Here is a 20902-nt window from a genome sequence, read left to right on the forward strand (position 1 = left end):
CATATAAACGTCAAGCTTTTCTTTTTTCCTTCTTTCCTTCCTCCCTCTTCCTCCCTTTCTTTTTTCTTTCTTTTCCTTCCTCCCTCCTATCTCCCTTCCTTCCCCCCCGCCACTTTCTCTCTTATTTCCTTTTTCCTTTCCTTTCATTTTGTTTCCATTCTCTTCCATGTTCATTTTTCTGCACTTTCTTGATAGTGCGTCATAGTCAAAGGACTTACACACCCAGCACACCCTATGATTTAAACAGGAAACTCACAAAGGTTTGGCATTGTGGACTTCCAGTCAGATGGAAAATAATGAACAGAGATTATGGGAGTTAATAAGAAGGGACGTTGGCATTCCCAACGAACTGCCTTTTCGTGTTGGGCTTGTTTTCTTTCCTTTCTTTATTACAAGGTGGGAAAGGGAAACAAGAGGTTGAATTCTGGGTTAGGACTAAATAAGCTACACTGCTTAAGAAAGTGCCATAATTCCATTTCATTACATTTTGGCACAGGTGCGTGCACGCGTCACCGGGCTGTAAGGTTGGTCATGAATAGAATTACACAGCTGAAGGGTTTATCTCCTATTCTTTCTTTAAAAAATTGTTATGCAAAAAGTAAAAATCAACCATAAATAGTGGTAGGAAATAAACATGCTTGAGAGTTAAAAGAAGAGCAGTGTTGGTAGAGGGGTTTTAAATCCATGTAACCAAATTATTTTTTTAACGTTTTACTTATTTTTGAGAGAGACAGACAGAGTGTGAGCAGGGGAGGGGCAGAGAGACAGGGAGACACAGAATCCGAAGCAGGCTCCAGGCTCTGAGCTGTCAGCACAGAGCCGGACGTGGGGCTCGAATTCACGAACCGTGAGATCATGACCTGAGCTGAAGTCGAATGCTCAACAGAGCCACCCAAGCGCCCCAAGTCCATGTTACCAAATTAGCTTTCCTTCTGCTGTGCCTTTACAGCCGTATGGGTGATTGAATATTAGTGACTCAGAATATTAATGTCTTAATAAGCCTTTACTATTTGTGTGTGTGTGTGTGTGTGTGTGTGTGTGTGTGTAAGAGTTTAAATGAATACATTATACTGCTGTTTCTACAGCTAAATAACATCTAATTTTGCTAACGTGGGAAAATCAGACAAAGAATTATGTTAATTGCTCCTGAATTCAAATGCTCAGGAGAACAGCAGTTAGGTTTGACTACTTCAGGTGAACACGGTTAGGACTGGGTGTGAAATCTTCAAATGTTCCTGGATTTTCCTATAGAGATAATCAAAGATCAAGCATAATTGATTCAGGGTTTCTGTTTCGTTCTTCTCAAGTTAGTCGATGGATACAAATTGAGAGATCATCAAATTGAACTGAATTATTTAGTTCTTTAAAATGACTCATTTTTACTCCTAAAAGTAGGGGTAGGGGAATTGCAAAATAATATACGGATCGTTCTTTTCACAAGAGAATCCTTAACATCAATTTGATTTTTCAAAATGTCCTGGTTTTGAAATTTATGTGACATTTTGTAATATTAAAAAGGAAATCCTATATTGTTTGAAGAAACTGGTTTACCATTGTGCCATTCAATTTCTTAAAATTGGAGACGAATTTAATAATGAATTTTATAAGTAATTTGGCAGTTGAAGTTTTAAAGTTCAAGCATAAGCTTCGTGTCTCATTGCCCAATGCATTCCTTTTACATAACAAACTGGAACCAGGAAATTCAATAAAATAAAGAAAATCATTTCTATACTAACGCCAGCAGGAAATTCAGAGACTCTGTACATATCACACATGATACTCTTGGATACTTAGGAAAACAATAAAAGCAAGCTTATACTCAAATTTTAATTACTCTCTAACTTTCACTTCATGCTGTGAGACCGAATTTGATTTGGAAAACACCTATGAAAGGATTATCATGCTATCTGACAGTTTCAAATCTAGTAAAAACTCTGTCCTACCACCAAAGCAAATTCTGTGAGTCAATGGCAAATAACCAGACTTAACATACAATATAATAAAATCATATAAGTATAATACTCTTTTGACAGAATTGCTATAGTATTAACAACCAGTTCAGTTTCAAAATTACTGTGCCAGATACCCAGGGTTATTAAAAAATAAATATCAACTCCAAGTACAAGGAATATACAACTTTTCTCTCGTGTTGGAATTGTCTTTCACAATGCTGTTTAAGTAAATATTGTAAGTGAAAACTTCATTCCTGAAAGTTTTCAAAATTGGGTTAAAGGTTTCCTTAGTAAAAATCACTCGTTTCATTACACTTGTTCGTGTAATGAAGTTTTCGTAAGTCCCTGCCATGTGCCAGGCCTTAGATAGGCATGAGAGGTACAACTGTAATATAAACAGGAACATATTGCCCCACATTTCCACAGAAGAAGGCTTCTGTAGGAGGGGTAACTGATTTGAGGTGTGGCAATCTGACTTCCTTTGAGCCAAATATTCCCAGGGGTAGGGTTGCTACACTGAAAAGTCAGCACAGAGCTACTTGGAACTTGTTTTCTTTTGTGCAATGCCTTCAGATGGCGGCCTGTTAATGAGATAGGGCTGCTGGGAGTGGGGCCCAGAAATCTGGTTTTAACAAGCACTTCAGGTGATTCAGGGGTGTGGTGAAGTGTGACGACCACAGCTCAGAGCAACTCGGTCAGGACACTCAGTGCTTGAAATTATTGGACCGCCACGGACAGATCTGATACTTTCGGCTCCAGCAGCCTCTATTTTTCCCTACTTCTCTCTCTGCTCTCTCATTTATGCAGACAGCATGATTGTGTAAACATTTAATGCACATCACACCATTCCACTGCTAAAAATTCTCCAGTGAGTTGCTTCCTATTTTACTTGGAATAAAAATGAAGTCCTGGGGCACCTGGGTGGCTCAGTCAGTTAAGTGCTTGACTCTTGATTTCAGTTCAGGTCATGCTCTCCGGTTTGTGAGTTCAAGCCCTGTGTTGCCTTCGGCACTGACAGTGTGGAGCCTGCTCAGGATTCTCTCTCTCTCCCTTTCTCTCTGCCTCTCTCTCTCTCTCTCAAAATAAATAAATAAACTTAAAATAAAATGAAATCCTTACAATCTGTAAGGCTCTATGTGATTGGGATTCTGTTACCTCCTTGACCTTGTTACCTAAACTGTTTCCCATGGCCACTCCACTGCAGCCACACTGCGTGGCCTCCCTGATGTTTCCCACACAGACAGATTCAGGGCCTTATGTCCTCCGCCTACAAAATCCTTCTGCCTGGTCTCTCCGTGGCTCACTTTTTCAGGTCTCTGTGCAAATGCCAGCTTAACAGTGCAGTGAGGCCTTCTATGGCCACCTTAATTTAAAATAGCAACCAGAAATCTCCTTCCCTGTTTTATTTTCCTCCACAGCACTTATCTTGCTCTGACATTTCATATCGATGTTGAATTTGCTAAACTACTTGACATAAATCTACACAATATATATGTATTTGTATGCATACATATAGATGAAGAGATATATTTGTCATTGGTTTATTTTCTGTCTCCTACTACTGACAATAAGCTCCATGAGAAAATGTTTACTTTTTTCTGGCAATTGTTGTAACCTCAGCTCTAGAACTTGGTAGGTGTTCAGTAACCATCTGTTGAATAACTCCCCATGGGGATTATTGTGTTAGTTACTTGCCAGATATAGCTATGAGAAGAGAGGAGGTACAGATATTTGGCACCCAGAACCTCCAGCATCATGGTTGTTCCTGTGTTGAAGAGCTTACAGTAAACGTGCCAAAATCAAGTTGTATCTGATACAAAGGAAAAGAGGTGGACACAGTGATATGGAATCATATTGGTGAAATCAGTCCAGAGAATTGAAGAGTTTGGAAAAGAAGGTCACACTTGAATTGTGTCTTCAATAAAGGGTTTGCTCAGGGGGACCTGGGTGGCTCAGTTGGTTAAGCATCTGACTTCAGTTCAGGTCATGATCTCACAGCTCGTGACTTTGAGCCCCACCTTGGGCTCTGTGCTGACAGCTCAGAGCCTGGAGCCTGCTTTGGATTCTGTGTCTCCCTCTCTCTCTGCCCCTCCCCTGCTCACACTCTGTCTTTCTATGTCCCTCAAAAATAAATAAACATTAAAAAATTAAAAAAAAAACACACACAAGAAGAAAAGGGGTTTGCTCAGTGGAGAATGTGGGTACAGGTACTTCTGATAGAGGGTCATGTAAGAGCATGATGTATCTAGAAAATGGTGAGTAGTAGTTCTTTGTAATTAAATAAAGCATGAGGAGAGGTGGGTAGACCCATGAAAACAGACAGGGAAGTTGATGGGAGTTTTTAATTTAACTTTGGAAGGTTTTGATTGTCTTGAATCTTAAAAGAGGTTTAAGTAGAATTCTATCTTACTGAATGCTAATCTCTACTCCTGAAGTTCGAGATGATTCTTCTAAAGTGAAGAGTAGAATTTCTGGGGGAAGTGGAAAACAGGGTGGGAAGAGAGCCATAAATCTCTCTGTTAAGTTCAATTTCAGAATGGCTCCACAATTTCCCCCACAGGAAGTACTGTAGATAGACCCCACTCTCCATTTTCTTTGCATGTTAACTCAGCCACCGACCAGAGACAATGGTATAGTTTGATATGTGATTAAGATAATTATTTCAAGCAAGTGGACTAGTTTTGCTTGTCACTGGTTAAGCTAGTGCTGCTTTTAAAATAAAATGAAGTGGGGCGCCTGGGTGGCGCAGTCGGTTAAGCGTCCGGCTTCAGCCAGGTCACGATCTCGCGGTCCGTGAGTTCGAGCCCCGCGTCAGGCTCTGGGCTGATGGCTCAGAGCCTGGAGCCTGTTTCCGATTCTGTGTCTCCCTCTCTCTCTGTCCCTCCCCCGTTCATGCTCTGTCTCTCTCTGTCTCAAAAATAAATAAACGTTGAAAAAAAAAAAAAGAAACATTTAAAAAAAAAGAAAACATTGGAGAGTTCTCCATTTTCTTGAGTTCGGCAGTTTTTCAGATGCAACACAATAACTAAATCCATAAAAGATAAATTAGCTACCTGGATTTCATCAAAATCTAAATAAAATAAAATAAAATAAAATAAAAATAAAATAAAGCAAAGCAAAATACAGACACTCAAGTCATATGTACAGATAGATAAATATACAGCATGCTGGACTCTTAAAAGAATCTGGACTGCGGATTAAGAGACCTAGGACCTAATAACCTTTCTATTACATCCACTCTTTTGTGCTTAAGCAAGCCATGAATCTTCTTCTCATTTGTGAGATTTACACTCAAGCATCCTTACATTTCTAGATTTCCAATCATCAGTATATTTCTAGTATTCTCCAAGCTTTAAGTGTTGGGCTTTTGAACAGAATCTACCTGGAATGTATTGACTCATATGTATTCTAAAATTAGAAACTGATCTTGCCTACTACTCCAGAGAGCAAGGTGTATTCCCTGAGGCATCACACTACCTTACTTTTTGATTTTGTGATGGTCACAGTTATGGCATCTGAATGAACGTGACCATGGTGAGTCCCTACTTATTAACTCAGTGAGATGGCTGTCCTATAGCTGGAACAGCAAAGGTACAGGAGGGTGGAGACATCTCTTTGATGTCCTCAAGTTTCTTTTTGTTACATACAACAGAATTAATTTTTCAATAGAAATAATGGGTTTGACATTTTGTGGGATGGCCCAGTTTCTCTAGGAAAATGGTTCTGAGTTTCAAGCAATAAGCAAGTGTAATTTTGGTGCACACTGGAAGTTGTCTGTGATCCCTGATAACACTACACTAAAACTTTAACTCCATTTGATGAATTCTGTTATAACAAATACCATCTTTTCTCCTAATTTAGAAAATTAAATGAAAAAATTCCGGATACAAAGGTTAATTTGCTAATAACCTTTCTTTTAAAAATGTAGATTTTAAACAGGAAATAGACAGATAAGTTTGTACAAACACATAAATGTTAGTTCATATTAGGTTAGCTACTATAAAAATTTTGCCAACAAAGGAAAATAAATATTTTCAGAGGAGATATTTAACAATTCTTCTTTAGCTTGGGGTCAAACTGAGCATTACTAATAATGGGACAAGTTGACATTAGGTATCTCATGATATGATGCAATATATAGTTACTCACCACTGAAACTCCTTGGTGAAAAAATATTTACACTTAATACAATCACTCTTTTAGACTTATCTTCCAGTTTCAAGAAAATACAGAGACAAGAGAAACAAGTTAAAAGATACCACAAGGAAAGAACCAGACAAATACATAATGTGGGACAATGTAAAAAGCAACTGGCTTTATCTCATTAAAAAGTCAATGTCATGACCAAGGGGAAAAAAAAATCTTGTTGGGATGTGCAGGGGAAGTGGCTTAGATTAAAAGGCAGTCAAGAGCCATAAGCAATGCAATTTTTGTACACTGAATGGATGATGCATCACAAAACCACTTATAAAACACATTTTGAAACAATTAAGACAATTTGAATTTGAGCTGATGATAATAGGAAATTATTACTAATTTTCTCATGTATGATAATGGTGATGTTGTGTAGGAGGATATTCTTATTCTTAGGAGATTCACGGTGAAATATTTAGGGGTGAAATCTGCAAGCTATTTTAAAATGGTATATACACACAGCAACATACTAAAGAGAGTAGAAGCAAATTTGGAAAAATGTTAACAACTGTTTAGTCTAGGTTGTGAGTATATTGGTATTTATTGTACTGTTGTTTGAACATTTCCAAAGTTAAGATAATTTTTATAATAAACAGGAAGTGTTGCATGACGATTTAAATGTATTTAGTGCCACTGGACAGTGCACTTAAAAATAGTTAAAATGGTAAATTTTATGTTACATATGTTTTACCAAAATTTTTAAATGTTGGAAAATATCTTGCATAAAGAATAATCCTGTCCTAATCACAGTATTGTTGACAATAAACTAGAGGTTGTCTCAAATCTGTAATTATTCACTTAAGGTTTACCCAGAGCATAATTTTTTGGGAAGCACATTCCAGACAATTAAAGAGACTATCAAATGATAGCTCTGATAGTTTGATTTTTTTTTTTTAACAATGAACCAAACAGGGTCTGGATAAAATTCTACAATAGAACAATGCAGGCAGATATTTCAGTGGGTGTTTGGTAGGAACAGTTAGTTCTAGTATATTTGGGTTTTATATAGACAGGCAGGAGGAGGTCCATCTGAATCTAACTTTGAGGACCTCTCTTCTTCATCCTTGAGGTTTCCATGAGAGATAGGACTTAATGTTTAGCTTGGGATAAAGAGAAACTGAAATGAGTTAAGTACTGGAAAATTAAATTTATTTGTATAAGAATTCCAAGTAAATATTACAAAAATTATGTGAACCACAGTTCAGAGGATATGAATAGATTCTAAAAGTATCCTGGGACATAACTGAGGTTCAACAAGTCAGGGCCAATTTTTCCCTAAAGACTTTTAGGCTGAAGCCACAATTAAAGGCCACTTTTAGTTCTGTCCAGAGCTCTTCCACACACAAAGCTGTGGGACGCTGTAATTCTTACTCATAGTGACTGAAAATAAAAGCCTGGTTAAGTACAAAGGGCTGTGTTCTGCCAAGCTCAATGAAAGGAGGAAGTGGCAAGGGTGGGTACAGGATGGCTGAAATTCCCCAGTCTTAACTGTGGATAGCGGGATTGCTTCAAGTTCTGCAAAACAATCCCAAATTAGGTCTTGTCAAGTCAGATACACATCTGCAAAAGAAATATACAACCTGACAATGACTAGGATATAGAGATGAGACCAAAGGGGAAAATGATATCTTTTCATGACAGAGTCCTAAAGTAGAATCATGTACTGATTTAAAAAAAAAAAAAATCATGGCATTTGGGGTTCCACAGATCTCTGTTTGGTGCTGGATTTCTAGCTTTGAAAGCGAATGTATCTGTGTGGAACTTTGGGTTAAGCCAATTAACACCTCTACGATGCACGTTGTTTGAGGTTAGAAGATGAAAAAAAAAAAAATCCCTAAGCCATAAGGCTGCAGTGAAGAGTAAGTGAAATAATGAATATAAATTATTTGTATATTTTTATGAGTTCCCTGTACACAGTAAGTGCCCACTTAACTTTTATCAGCATCATAATTATCTCTGACTTTGAGTACAGCCTCGTACAGTGGCATGGAGGAACCTGAGTGGGTCTAAGGGCTGGAGTTCAACTCATCCAGAGTGGTAGAGCAACACAGGGCATGACTGGACTGACGGCAAATATGACTCCTAAAATCTGAGAAGTTAATTTAGGCCAGGAGTCAGAAACTCAAATGCCTGCAAGAATCCAGGTGGTACTAGAAATGAGTAACTTAGGGGGGATAGCGCAGATGCCAGTTTGTGTGAGTGGTCAAGTCCACGACTTTGTTAACCTGGTGAGAACATACCCCATCTCAGGAGGCAGCGGCTATTTAATTCTAGATCATGTTGAAATGAGAGAATACGGGCTCAGTGTGGGAAGACCTTAATTAGTTTTTAAGAGAATCTGAATCCAATATACTTTATGTGACATTTCCTGTTTCTAAAACACTGAAACAATTATTTAAATACATTGTATAGGCCAAACAAAACATGTCTGCAGCCAGACACTAACTGGATCTTTGGTCTATGGCTTCTTACATCATGCCTATCTAAGATTAATATTGGTCCTAAAGATCAGGATGGGATTAAACCTCTGGGTTGAGGACAAGTAGACAGATATCCACATACCCACATACAGAGAAAGAGGTGGGGGGGGGGAGGGGGCGGGGAGAGAGAGAGAGAGAGAGAGAGAGAATTGAACCAAAACAAGAGCCACATATGTCACTGTAAATTTTCTAGCAGTCATACTAAAGAAAAGTAAAAAAAAAAAAAAAAAAAAAAAAAAAAAGGAAATAATTTTAATAATATATCTCATTTAACCCAACATATCATTTTAGCATGTAATTAATGCATATCTATTATTCAGATAGTTAATATTTTTATAAAAAATCTTCAAAATCAGGTATGCATTTTACACCTGGCATATTTTATTTCAGAGTTAGTTACATTTAAAGAGCTCAACAGCCACAGCACAGGTCTCGAATATGCTTCTCAAACTTTAATATGTATATTGAAATTTGGGGGATCATGTTAAAGGCTAATTGTGATTCACTGGTTAGCGTAGAGCCTCAAATGCTTTATTGTTGATGCTACTGGTCCATGGACTACACTTTGGACATCAAGGAGCTAGAGGGTTGTGGAAAGTCTCCTTCAGTCGGAATTCTTTTTCACTTAAAGTATTCCCTCTCTTTCAAATTCAGTAAATATCTGTTAAAGAGACTAAACTGATATTCTACTAGTTAGCCACCATATTTAGATGTGGAACAACATTAATAACTTTAAAAATAGGCAATATTTTATATACCTCTTGCAGAAGAACTGAGTTATTTACTCCTTTTTCTTTTAAACATGAGAACCTGCTAATCTATTACCAGATGGTTTCATGAGAACACACTTAGGCACACGGTAAGCACAACTTTAAATTCTAACTTCAGAAGTTTGGCATGTTAAATATTTTAATAAAACAGACAATGGGATTTCAAGGGAAATTTGATAAATAATATCTCAAAGCTTTAGTATTTAGGGGCATTCCTCGGTCAAGGGTATGAATATTTCATAGACTCTCCAAAGAGAAACACGAAGAAAACTTTTTCATTTCCTCCTGACCATTCAACTTGAGAAACAGGTAGTGCTCTCTAGGCAGACCTTAGATCTTTGTGGACATGATATGGATACATAAAGATGGAAACATAAGCAGCTAAATGTGGAACAGAATAGAAATCAAGGATTCTACATAGCGCAGTTATGCTCAGAATACAAAAGCTTTGAAAGCCAAAATAGTGTTCTGGAGGTGAGCAGTGAATTACAGTTGCTAAGAACTCGCTCTCACTCACCATTGTTTCTCTCGTGAACTTTACCAAGTGGTTTACCTATTCTCTCCTCTCTCAGATGGTAAGAATACCGTGTGTTGACCAACTAAGTTATTCACATATGCTGACAGGAAGGTATTGAATCTTAAACACGTGGTCAGGATGGACTGACAAAACATCAAGTTCCCAGGGCCCTTTCTTCTGCATTTCATAATAGCCTCAGCTGCAATATTTATATTTTCCACAACACAGGATTCCAATCATAGAACTAATGTCTCTTCCTACACAGAATAAAGTAGCATGTCAAAAGGTAAGTAAATATAAAGAGACTTTTATGAAATCTTCAATTTTAAAGTCTTTGTTTTAGTTCTGAATTGAACTAAGTATGGATCTACATATACCAAATATACCCCCTCCCCACCCCGGTAACAACTGTTTGGTCATTTTTTTGGCATGAAATCTGTTGAGTGAAAACTCTAAAGTTTGATTGTGATAGATGGCTTAAGTTAAGTTCATGTGGTAAAAATTATTCAGTGGGATCATTAGAATAGAGATAACTTTTTTAAAAGGTCAGAAATTATCTAGCACTGAGGAGGAAAAAAATGATAAAACTCACTAATATGTTAAAAGAAATTTTAAAAGGCATAAATAAATTAAGTAGATAAATGAAAGATTTAATATCATAAAGATGCCAATTAATTGTACATTGGTGACAACTCAAAAGCAATTCCAATCAAAATTACAACTTTTTTGTGTGTGAACTTCACAAACCAATTCTAGAATTTCTATGTTAGAGTAAGGGACAGGCGTAACCTAGATGCTTCTGAAGAAGAAAAAACCTACCTTTCTTCATGCCAAGAATTATTCCTAAAATATACTAAATGAGCAAGATCCTATTATTTCAAGGAAAGACCAATAAAACTAAAGAGTGAGCCCAGAAACAAGCTAACATGTACAGAACCTAACTTATGCCACAAATGGTGTAGCAGATGTGAGAGAGATGATAGTGGACATTTCAATAAATGTTCTAGGACAAACTATGAGTCATACAGGAAAACAATAATAAAAAGTAGACCCTTGCCCAATAGCCATATATAATATTAAATCTGTCTGGGTTAAAGATGTAAAAAAAATAAAAGCAAAACCATACTCTATAGGACAATATCATTGTGTCTTCCATAAGGATAAGGATGGTTAAACCAAACACAAGAAAGTGCAAACTTCAGATGAAAAGAAATATATTCACGAAATATATTAATCTGACTATCAAAACCTCTGACTTCTGACCATCAAAAGTTAATGTAAAGGAAGTGAAAAGAGAGTTGCACATGGGAGGATGGGATTTTTCAATACATACAAGAGACAAAGGATTAATCAATGTCCAAAAGATAAAAAGAATTCACAATCTATAAGAAAAAGAGGAATAAATAACTAATAGAAAAGATGAGGAAAAGTCTTAATAGATAATTCACAGAAAGGAAATTTGAACAACCAATAAAACATACCCAGCCTGATCAGTAATTACAGAAATGAAAGTTAAAAACCACAATGAGAGATCTTTTATAATTCACTACAGGGGGAGGAAAAATGTGTGTTAACTATACAGCACTTCTGGTGGGTACAGATTAGTATAACCACTTTGAAAACAATTTAGCATTCTCTGTGTACTCTTTTGTGTTTTTGATTTTGCATTTTTTTTCATAAATGTAGGAAAATAATCAAATATTTATTTTGTTTTTCTGCATGAACTGAATTCTATTTTAGGATAACCAAATAAGTGATGAGGAAAAATTATTCTCTGTGGAAGAATTCTAGCTAAAAATGAGGAACAAATGACAGTAGTAGAGAATTACCATTATACAATCCTTGGTAAAAATATTTAGATACATTTCATTATTATATGCTAAAACCATTTGGGTGAAATGATGGGGAACTTTATTGTGCAGTGATCAGACTGATACTACCTGAACCCATTCATCAAGCTCACAAAGTTTAAAAATTTTTACCTAAAAAAAAAAAAAAATTGAGCCTGGATTTCATCAAGCTGGCTGACAGGAAATAGAGGGATAGAGGTGGGATGTAAAACAACAGCGTAGAGTGATCAGTCACATTTAGAATACGAGACATTTCTTAGGATAAATGATGTGGTTTCTCCAACAAATCAGCAGCATAAAAAATAAAAAGAAGGAGGGGATTGTTACATAGGAAAAGAATTGCAGAAGATAGAATAAGGAAACACAAAATTATTTGGATTTCGATGTGGTTAAACCAACTGTGAAAAAATAACTTTAAGACAATCAATGAAATATGAGTAAGAACTAACTATGTATTAGATGATATTAAAGAATTATTAGTTAGTATGACAACATCTTGATGTTTTCTATTAAAATGTCATCAGATAAAGATTCATACTGAAATACTAGTATGAGCAATTCATATAGGTGAAATGACACATTTTACATTTGCTTTGATATAAACAAAGATGTTTAGGTTATAGAATCTAGTATTTTTGGTAAGTTATTAGTTATGGAGTGGTGGTGGAGAGGAAGAGGTCTAGGATAACATCTGGATATGCCTTGGGTTGCAAGGGCATTGCCATTATCCAAGGCAGGGGATACAGAAGCAACAGCACACTTCAGAGATTAAAACAAGTTTAAGTTTGAAAATAAATTTTAGGTGCTAATGAGATACACAGAAGGTTCTCTGAAGTAAGCAGTAGGATACATGAATATGAAATAAGAAGAGAGATCTGTGTTAGGGTTGTAGCTGTGAACACAACTCAACTCTAGAAAAGTGATCAAATCACCCAGGAGAATGTACATTATAAGAAAAGAAGCCTAAGGATGATCTCTGGTGAATGCCAACATGTATGAAATAAACAAGGGGAGAGTTCAATGAGGGATTCTGAAAATAAAAAGGGTATTTGAATAGTGTTGAGAAGAAAGGGTTACTCAGCATAATGATTAATCAACACTAACCAAATAAGGTAGAGAAGTTAAGTAAGAGAAGAACTGAAAATAATCCATAGGGTGTTGAAGTTGGCAGTCATTGGTGCTGTTTGCAGGAGTCATTCCATTTGAATAATGGTGGCAGAGAACTCATTACCTTGGGTTAGCACCTACCTGAGGAGTGAGAAATGGAGACACTTGTTATTTTGAGGAGCTCAGATAAAAACTGAAAGAGAGGGAGTGAAATAGTTGGAGTGCAAGGAAGATTTCCTTATTTGTTTATTTTTTATATTTTTAGTTTATTTTTTATTTATTTTGAGAGAGAGAGAAAGTCAGGGAGGGGCAGAGGGAGAGGGATAGAGAATCCCAAGCAGGCCTTGTGCTGTCAGCACAGAGCCCTGATACGGAGCTTGATCTCATAACAGTGAGATCATGACCTCAGCCAAAATCAAGAATCAGATGCTCACCCGACTGAGCCACCCAGGTGCCCCAAGATGATTTCCTTTTTTAATATAGAAATGGCTTCAGCATGTTTAGAGGCAAGATAAAGGGGCTAGTTGAGAGAGCCAGTTTGAGAATTTTTAAAAACAGGGAGAACAGATGAAGTGTAACTTCAGTGGAAAGATGGATGGAAAGCATCAAAAACATGTTGAATAAATTAGCTCTAAACAGAACAAGTTGGTATTTTTTCTCTGGATTTGTAAAAATGTTGTGAGACTAGATATATGTATAAAGGAATATTTCACTTGGTAAGAATATACTATCAATTCTTCTTCAAGAAATAAATCTATTTCTAAAAGTAGAGGGTGCAGCCACCTAAGGTCAGACATATTTTGCTTCAGAACTGTCACCAGAAAAAAAGCCTGAGTCATTTCTAGGGCATATATCCCTTATGGTTCTTGGGGAAGCGTAGGTCTCGCTGTGTCGGAAGAATGTGCACAGGTTGGCAGCAAATTGGCCCTCTGAGAACTGGGCGAATGGACAAGACAGCATGGTTGTATGCCAAGAGTCAGGAGAAGTCATATTCTGAATGCAGATGGCAGGCCCAGGGGCCAAAGGCTGCCGGAATGGAATTGTGAGTGAAAATAATCAGAAGGGTACTCTGAGGGGAACACTGACTAGTGAGGAAGTCTATTTTGGTTAACAAAGAGAAAGAATCAGTTGGTAGTCTTATGTTTAGAGTGAACATAATATGTGAAAAGTGAGGCAAATCATATATTGAGAGGAGTCAGTGTCAACGGTTGGCAACAAAGGTCTTGAGGGTGGGGTGGAGGTTTAGAATATTTCTGGATATTTTTTAGAATATTTCTGGATATCCACACCTCAGTGAAATTTCCTAAAATTTCCCCTAGGAGAATCCAGGAATTCGGCTACAGGTGCATTAAAAAAAAAAAAAAAAAAAAAAAAAAAAGTCCGTATCAATCTACTTTTGATGTTAGCAGGATAGATACAGCCAAAGCACAAAAAGATTGGAAGAGAGGAGTTAAATGACTTGTAGGTGAGATAAGAAAAGGTGGGTCCATTAAGGTGATGATGAGTTAAGAAGTCTTTAGAAAATAGCAATAGGATGCATAAAAATGGCAGGAATGTCAGAGGAGGAGAGTGTTATTTATTGTAAGTGTCAAATAATCTGGATACAGTGGAGAGTTCAAGTAGAATGCTGCTACCACTTTTGAATTCTATGGAAAGTAAGAGAATTAAAAAGTTAGCTTGAGAGCTATTCAGAAGAAGATAGAAGGGCTGATCTGTGAATAAACTGACGGTATAGAGCAGATCGTCTGTGATAGGTTGAGGTCTCCAGAGGAAAGGGCAGGGGTCAAAAGTAAAAAGAATGTGGGTGGGGAGGAATCCCAGAATAGGCCAGTGATGAGAATAAATGAGGGTGAGCTAGTCAAAGGCTTGTACTTTGGTTGGTGGCCAAAGAAAAGAGGGAGGAGAATGTGTTAGATGGACTGTTCCCGAGGCTCCTAAGCAGACCAAGTCCCCAGTGGGCAAGAGCTTATGAGATTAGCCATTTTTAGGCTCTACTTATCATTTAAAAGGAATGTCACTGAAAATTTACTTACCTCATCTCTGAAAAGTTCTCTTCCTCAGACTGTTAATGGAAAAAGTACATCTATGATCATTCCCCACTTAATTTTTTTTATTTTGTATTCAAACCAATCTTGTAATATTCCAAATGCATATGTATATGCATATCGACACAGATATATATACTTTAGAGACAGAGAGAGAGAGAGAGATACATACACACATATCTATATAGATATATATAGATATCTCTACTCCAGGCACGATGTAGAACATAAAATAAAGATCTTTTACCATGCCACTGAGGAGCTTGTTCTCTTATTGAAAGTGTGAAGAATGCATATAATTTACCTCATATCTGTGGGTTTTGGAAGAAGTCTTCTTTTTCCACTAAAATAGACTTCAAAATCTTCAATCTTTAGTCTGTGGGCATAGTCAATGTATCCTGACACTTCCTGCCCATGCGAGTTTTTGTCACGAATAAAGATCACGGTCTGGTAGAACACACAAAAGATGGAGAATAGAAAGAGTAAATGAACAAAAGTTATTTGAATACATTGCATATGATAATGAAAGCTAGAGATTTGGGGCGTTACATGTATCAGACCCTATTCTTAAATGCTTTACATTTCAGCCTCGCCATGATCCTAGGAAGTAGGTATGATTATTTACTCCTGACAAATGAAGAAATTCATTACAAGTTAACTTCACATTCATATAATGTGCATTTACAATAATTTTATATGACAATATCAGTAAATAATTTATAGAGGTCTTCTAAAGGGCAGACATTAAGTATTTGTAGTATATTATTTACTTGTCCCCCAATCCTATGGTCTTCTTGATGTCATAATTTTTTTAAGTTTATTTATTTATCTTGAGAGAAAGAATGGAAAAGAGAGAGAGAAAGCATGCCCAGGAGTGGGGGAGGGGCAGGGAGAGAGACAGAGAGAACCCCAAGCAGGTTCTGCACTGCCAGCGTAGAGCCTGATGTGGGGCTCGAACACAAAACCACCAGATGGTGACCTGAGCTGAAATCAAGAGCTGGATGCTTAACCAACTGAACCACCCACAAGCCTCTTGTCATACTATTTTTTTTTCCAACGTTTATTTATTTTTGGGACAGAGAGAGACAGAGCATGAATGGGGGAGGGGCAGAGAGAGAGGGAGACACAGAATCGGAAACAGGCTCCAGGCTCTGAGCCATCAGCCCAGAGCCCGACGCGGGGCTCGAACTCACGGACCGCGAGATCGTGACCTGGCTGAAGTCGGACGCTTAACCGACTGCGCCACCCAGGCGCCCCTTGTCATACTATTTTTTAGATGGGAAAACTGAGGAACAGAGAGGTTGAGTACTTCACTCATGTTCTCACAGCTAGAAATGGAAAATTGAGATTAAAACTCTGGCTCATGTGATTGTCTTTCTAATCACTACATCATTTTTCCATCTGAATGCTTATATATTTTCTGTTATAGAGATATAAATATCTGGTTCCTTCTCATGACCATGAAAGTCAAAAAATCTCTTTATAAATTAAAGTCACCTTACAAATTAATTTCATAAGTCAAAATAAACAGCAAGTACATATTTCTCATTCATCTTAATTCTTGCACAATATTGTTATTCACCTACTACATGTTAGGTTCCACTGTAAGTGCCAAGGACACAAGACAGTAAGTATCCTGGCCTCTCAGAACTTATGTTCTGGTGAGGGGAGACAGATGAGATATGGAAAGGAAAAAGTACTTCTGGAGAGTGATAAATGCCATATAAATAAAGCAAATAAAGAAGCAAATAAAGCAAATAAATAAACAAAGCAAATAAAGAAGATGGTTGACTGGAGAATGAGTTGCTTGTGGTGAAGCTTACTTCAAGTAATCAGAAAAGACCTTGGGGAGGTTAATTTAAACCATGACTTGAAGTCTGAAGGATGAGAAAAAGTTAGCCATGTAAAGATCTAGAACAGAAGCCTCTCAGGCAAAGGGAATAGCTGATGGCAAGATCCTTAAGTGGGAACAAGCTCACGCAAATAAAAGAACTGTAATTTTTCTCTATCGACCCAACGGACATTGATCTCAAGTTCTAAGAGAAAAACAAAACAAACAAGTGAGGAAACAAAAAAATACAACTGTAACTGGAAGAGTTCCTGATGTATTTATTTCCAAATTGAATTCAAACTGCAGAATTTTATGGCAAAGTTCTACATTTGGAAGAAACTATAAAGAATCTTCCTTTTCCTCTCCAGCAATCATTAGATTGTTCCTTGTTGTATCTTTGTGTAGTCAATTACAGGAAGTACTAACATGGGTTACCTTAGCAGAGCTTCCAGAAAACTAAAAGAATTTTTTCCCAGCCGAACCTGAGGAAACACGTTGCTAACAGTTTCCCAGTTGAAAAGCAGAAGAATAAGCCATGGTTTACTGCTAGTTGCTAGTTTGCTAAATTTCACTTGCCTGCTGTGGTTGTTTGGCATTGAGTGCTAAGGATACTGTGTTGAGAAGGATTCTGAGGCACATTCTTGGCTTAAGGACGGGAAGTATGGTGATGGATTAGTACCATTTCCCATAGATATGGCAGAAAGAGCTAGCATTGTCATTCCTGTGCTCAGACTTACATAGATTCAATCCCTAGTCCTTTTCATTTTCACCATATAACTCCAGTTAAATTTAGATTTCTCCATGCTTTTAGCCACACAGTTTTTAGCTTTTGCAGCACAAATTCTTAAATGGATGGTATCTCAATGAGACTTCCTGGGACTATTACACTATTAAACCCATACCTAACATTGCTATCCCTGCTTAAACAACACTATGTGCTGTAACTATCGATGTTTCCTATGCAGTCCTAAAGGTGCTTGGAATCTTTATGCCATCAAGGCTGCTCCTGGTGTTAGGCAAGTCATACAGGCACACACACACACACACACACACACACACACACACACAGAGAAAGAGAAAGAGAGAGAGAGAGAGAGAGAGAGAGAAAGAGAGAGAGAGAGAAATAAAAAGTCCCAAATAAGTCCTCTACTTTAAAATGGAACTCTATTAACAGGGGAGAAAAAAGACTCCTCTGTCTGCCTCTGTCTTTGTCCCTGTCTCTCTTTTTAAATGAGATGGGCCAGCCTTATTTTTTCAACAGAATGGCATACCAAATATTGTAACAAACCTTCCTGCTGAAAAATACAAATTCTGGGTAATATCTAAAAAGCAACTTGTAACATGCGTTGATGCACGGGCAAGAAAACGAGGAATACTAGAGTCAAACACTTAGTGAAACCAGACCCCCAGAAAGGAAAGCAGAGCCCTAAAGCCATCTTTGGCCTGCAGGCATGTGCCCAACCCCAGGGAATCTCAGAAAGAATTTCATGATTTGGGTGGTTGGAAGTGACCGGAAACAAAATCCAGCCTTTCAGGTAGAGAGACTAATACGACTTATTGCCTCAACATAGGGCAGAGAAATAAAAGGATGAAAACAATCTTTCATATGTCCAGAGAAAAGAAGAATCATTCCAGAAGTATACATCCAGAGAAAGTATCTTTCTAGTGAGCAAAATATAGACATTTTCAGACCAAAGAATGAGACTTTTCTTTGATTGACAAAAGACTCTTGCTCAGAGAAATCCTAGAGGATGTCCAGTTGACCCTTGAACAACGTGGGTTTGAATGACACAACTCCACTTGTATGTGGATTTTTTTTTCAATAACTACAGTACAGTACTGTAAATGTATTTTTCCTTCCTTATGATTTTCTTAATATTTTCTTTTCTCTAGCTTACTTTATTGTAATAATACAGTATATAATACATACAACATACACAATATGTGTTAGTTAACTGTTTGTGTCATCAGTAAGGTTTCCAATCAACAGTAGGCTATTAGTTAAGTTTTTGAGGAGTTAAAGTTGTATGCAGATATTTGACTGCGTGGTGGGGTTGGCACATTTAACTCCTATGTTGTTCAAGAGTCAACTGTACTTCATGCAAAAGAAAATGACTCTAACTGCAAGGTCAGAGATAAAGAATAGAATGATAATCAAAGAAAATAGTACATATATGGAAAAAATATAAACAAATACTGTGTAAAAGAATAATAATAATATCTTCTGTAATATAAAAAATAATATGTCTAAAATTTTAAAACAAACATATATGTTAAAATGTTGGAATGTCCTTGGATTTTTAAGAATAAAGGCAGTTATATTGATTAATTCTAGAATTTGATAAATATACATGTATAAATCTAGGATCACCATCAACAAATAGAAAATACTGTATATGATCTTTAAATTGTTAAAGGAAGGAATAAATGAGGAAAAAGTGATCAATCAATGAAACAGAGGGCAAGAAGGTAGATGAAAAATATGGGAGAGGCAGGAAAAATCCACATACAAGTGGAGCTGTGTAATTCAAACCCACGTTGTTCAAGGATCAACTGGATATCCTCTAGGATTTCTCTGAGCAAGAGTCTTTTGTCAACCAAAGAAAAGTCTCATTCTTTGGTGTGAAAATGTCTATATTTTGCTCAAAATGTAATGATAGTGGTATGGGCTGAATTGTGTCCCCTCAAAATCCACATGTTGAAACCCTATCCCTCAGTACCTCAGAGAATGTATTTGGCCATACAGCCTTTAAAGAAGTTATTAAATTTAAGTGAGCCCATGAGGGTAGTCCCTAATCCAATCTAACTTTATAAGAAGAGGATATTTGGACCTATAGACATCAGGGGTTTGTATGCAGGGGAAAGACCATGTGAAGACTTAGTAGGAAAGGGGTGCTGGCAAGCCAAGGAGGAAGGCTTCAGAAGAAACCAGCCCTGCTGACATCTTGATCTATCTTTGACTCCTAGCTTCAAGGACTGTGAGAAAATAAATTTCTGTTGTTTAACCACCCCGTATGTGGTATTTTGTTATGGCAGCCCTAGCTAACTTATATATATGGTAGTAAATTAAAATAGTTAAGTAATGACAATGTAAATGGCTAAATGTTTAAGTTAAAAAACAAAGGTTCTTAGAATGGATAAAAAATATGATATAAAATGTACAGTTGAAAGTTAACTGTTTAAAGAATATGCATACGAAGATGTCCAAAAGAGGGTTGGTATTAGCATATTAGTATGAGACAAATGAGTTTGAAGACAAAAACTGTTCCTAGAGATGGAGAGTCACTAGACAATGATAAAAGATTCAATACAGAAAGACAGAACAATTATAACCTTGAATGAACCTTTGAAAACATAGTTTCAAAATATGGAAAGCAAAGATAGAACTACAAAGATAAATACACAAGTCATCAGCATCGTGGTTAATTTATCTCTCACCTTAGGTTTCAGATCAACCCATAAATTCCATAATCATTCTAAAATTAATATAGATTGTAAAGAATTAAAAACACAAGCTTGAGTGCTCGGTTTTTACCTTAGCCAAATACCTAAACATCTCAATGTTTTGCGGATAAAATGACTGATGGTCTAAAATTATATATATATTTAGCCACGATTTCACTATTTTATATTATTATATAAAACCTTCCCATGTGAGTTAAAGACCATTGTCCATGGGAATCTGAAGTAAATTATTTCAAATCCCACTTCTCCAGCGTCATGAGAGTTAAGTGGATGCTCTGTGATTTTTGTGACTCCTGGGATTTTTCTGGAGCTAGAGAACTTAAGTCAGGCCAAACTGAGTATAAGTGAGGGTTCCTCCAGGTTCACTGTATGTCTTTGAGTGGGTTGTTCAAACTCTTAACACCTCTCTATTCATAAGGCTTATGCCCCTAAGTTGGTTCCTGCAAAATCTACGGAGCTTCTACCAAACAGAACTAAATACCTCCAAAACAAATAGACAGAGAAACAAACAAACAAAACCAAAATAAACAAAAGACAAAAATCCTGTTTGGACTTAAGCATTTAGTTAGCTAAGCCTTCTTTAGCCTCTTCCTTCTTCCTGTTTCTCCTTCAGCTCTGTAGAGCAACAAAATAATCTCTTTCGTTTTGCATCGAATTGCTCAGCTCAGCTCATAAATCAGGTGCTGTCAGA

General features: G+C 36.8%; 1 protein-coding gene across 3 annotated transcripts in view; it reads right to left on the minus strand.

Annotated features, from left to right (window-relative positions):
- Positions 1–20902, minus strand: part of CFAP299 (cilia and flagella associated protein 299) — a 585014-nt gene that overhangs the window by 64256 nt on the left and 499856 nt on the right. For all 3 annotated transcript variants that reach the window (XM_045473615.1, XM_045473614.1, XM_045473616.1), the window contains exon 4: positions 15220–15362. In XM_045473615.1, coding sequence (XP_045329571.1) covers positions 15220–15362 — 143 coding nt within the window. The remainder of the gene's footprint in view (positions 1–15219; positions 15363–20902) is intronic.

This window comes from Leopardus geoffroyi, chromosome B1 (assembly GCF_018350155.1).
Source record: "Leopardus geoffroyi isolate Oge1 chromosome B1, O.geoffroyi_Oge1_pat1.0, whole genome shotgun sequence".
NCBI lineage: Eukaryota > Metazoa > Chordata > Mammalia > Carnivora > Felidae > Leopardus > Leopardus geoffroyi.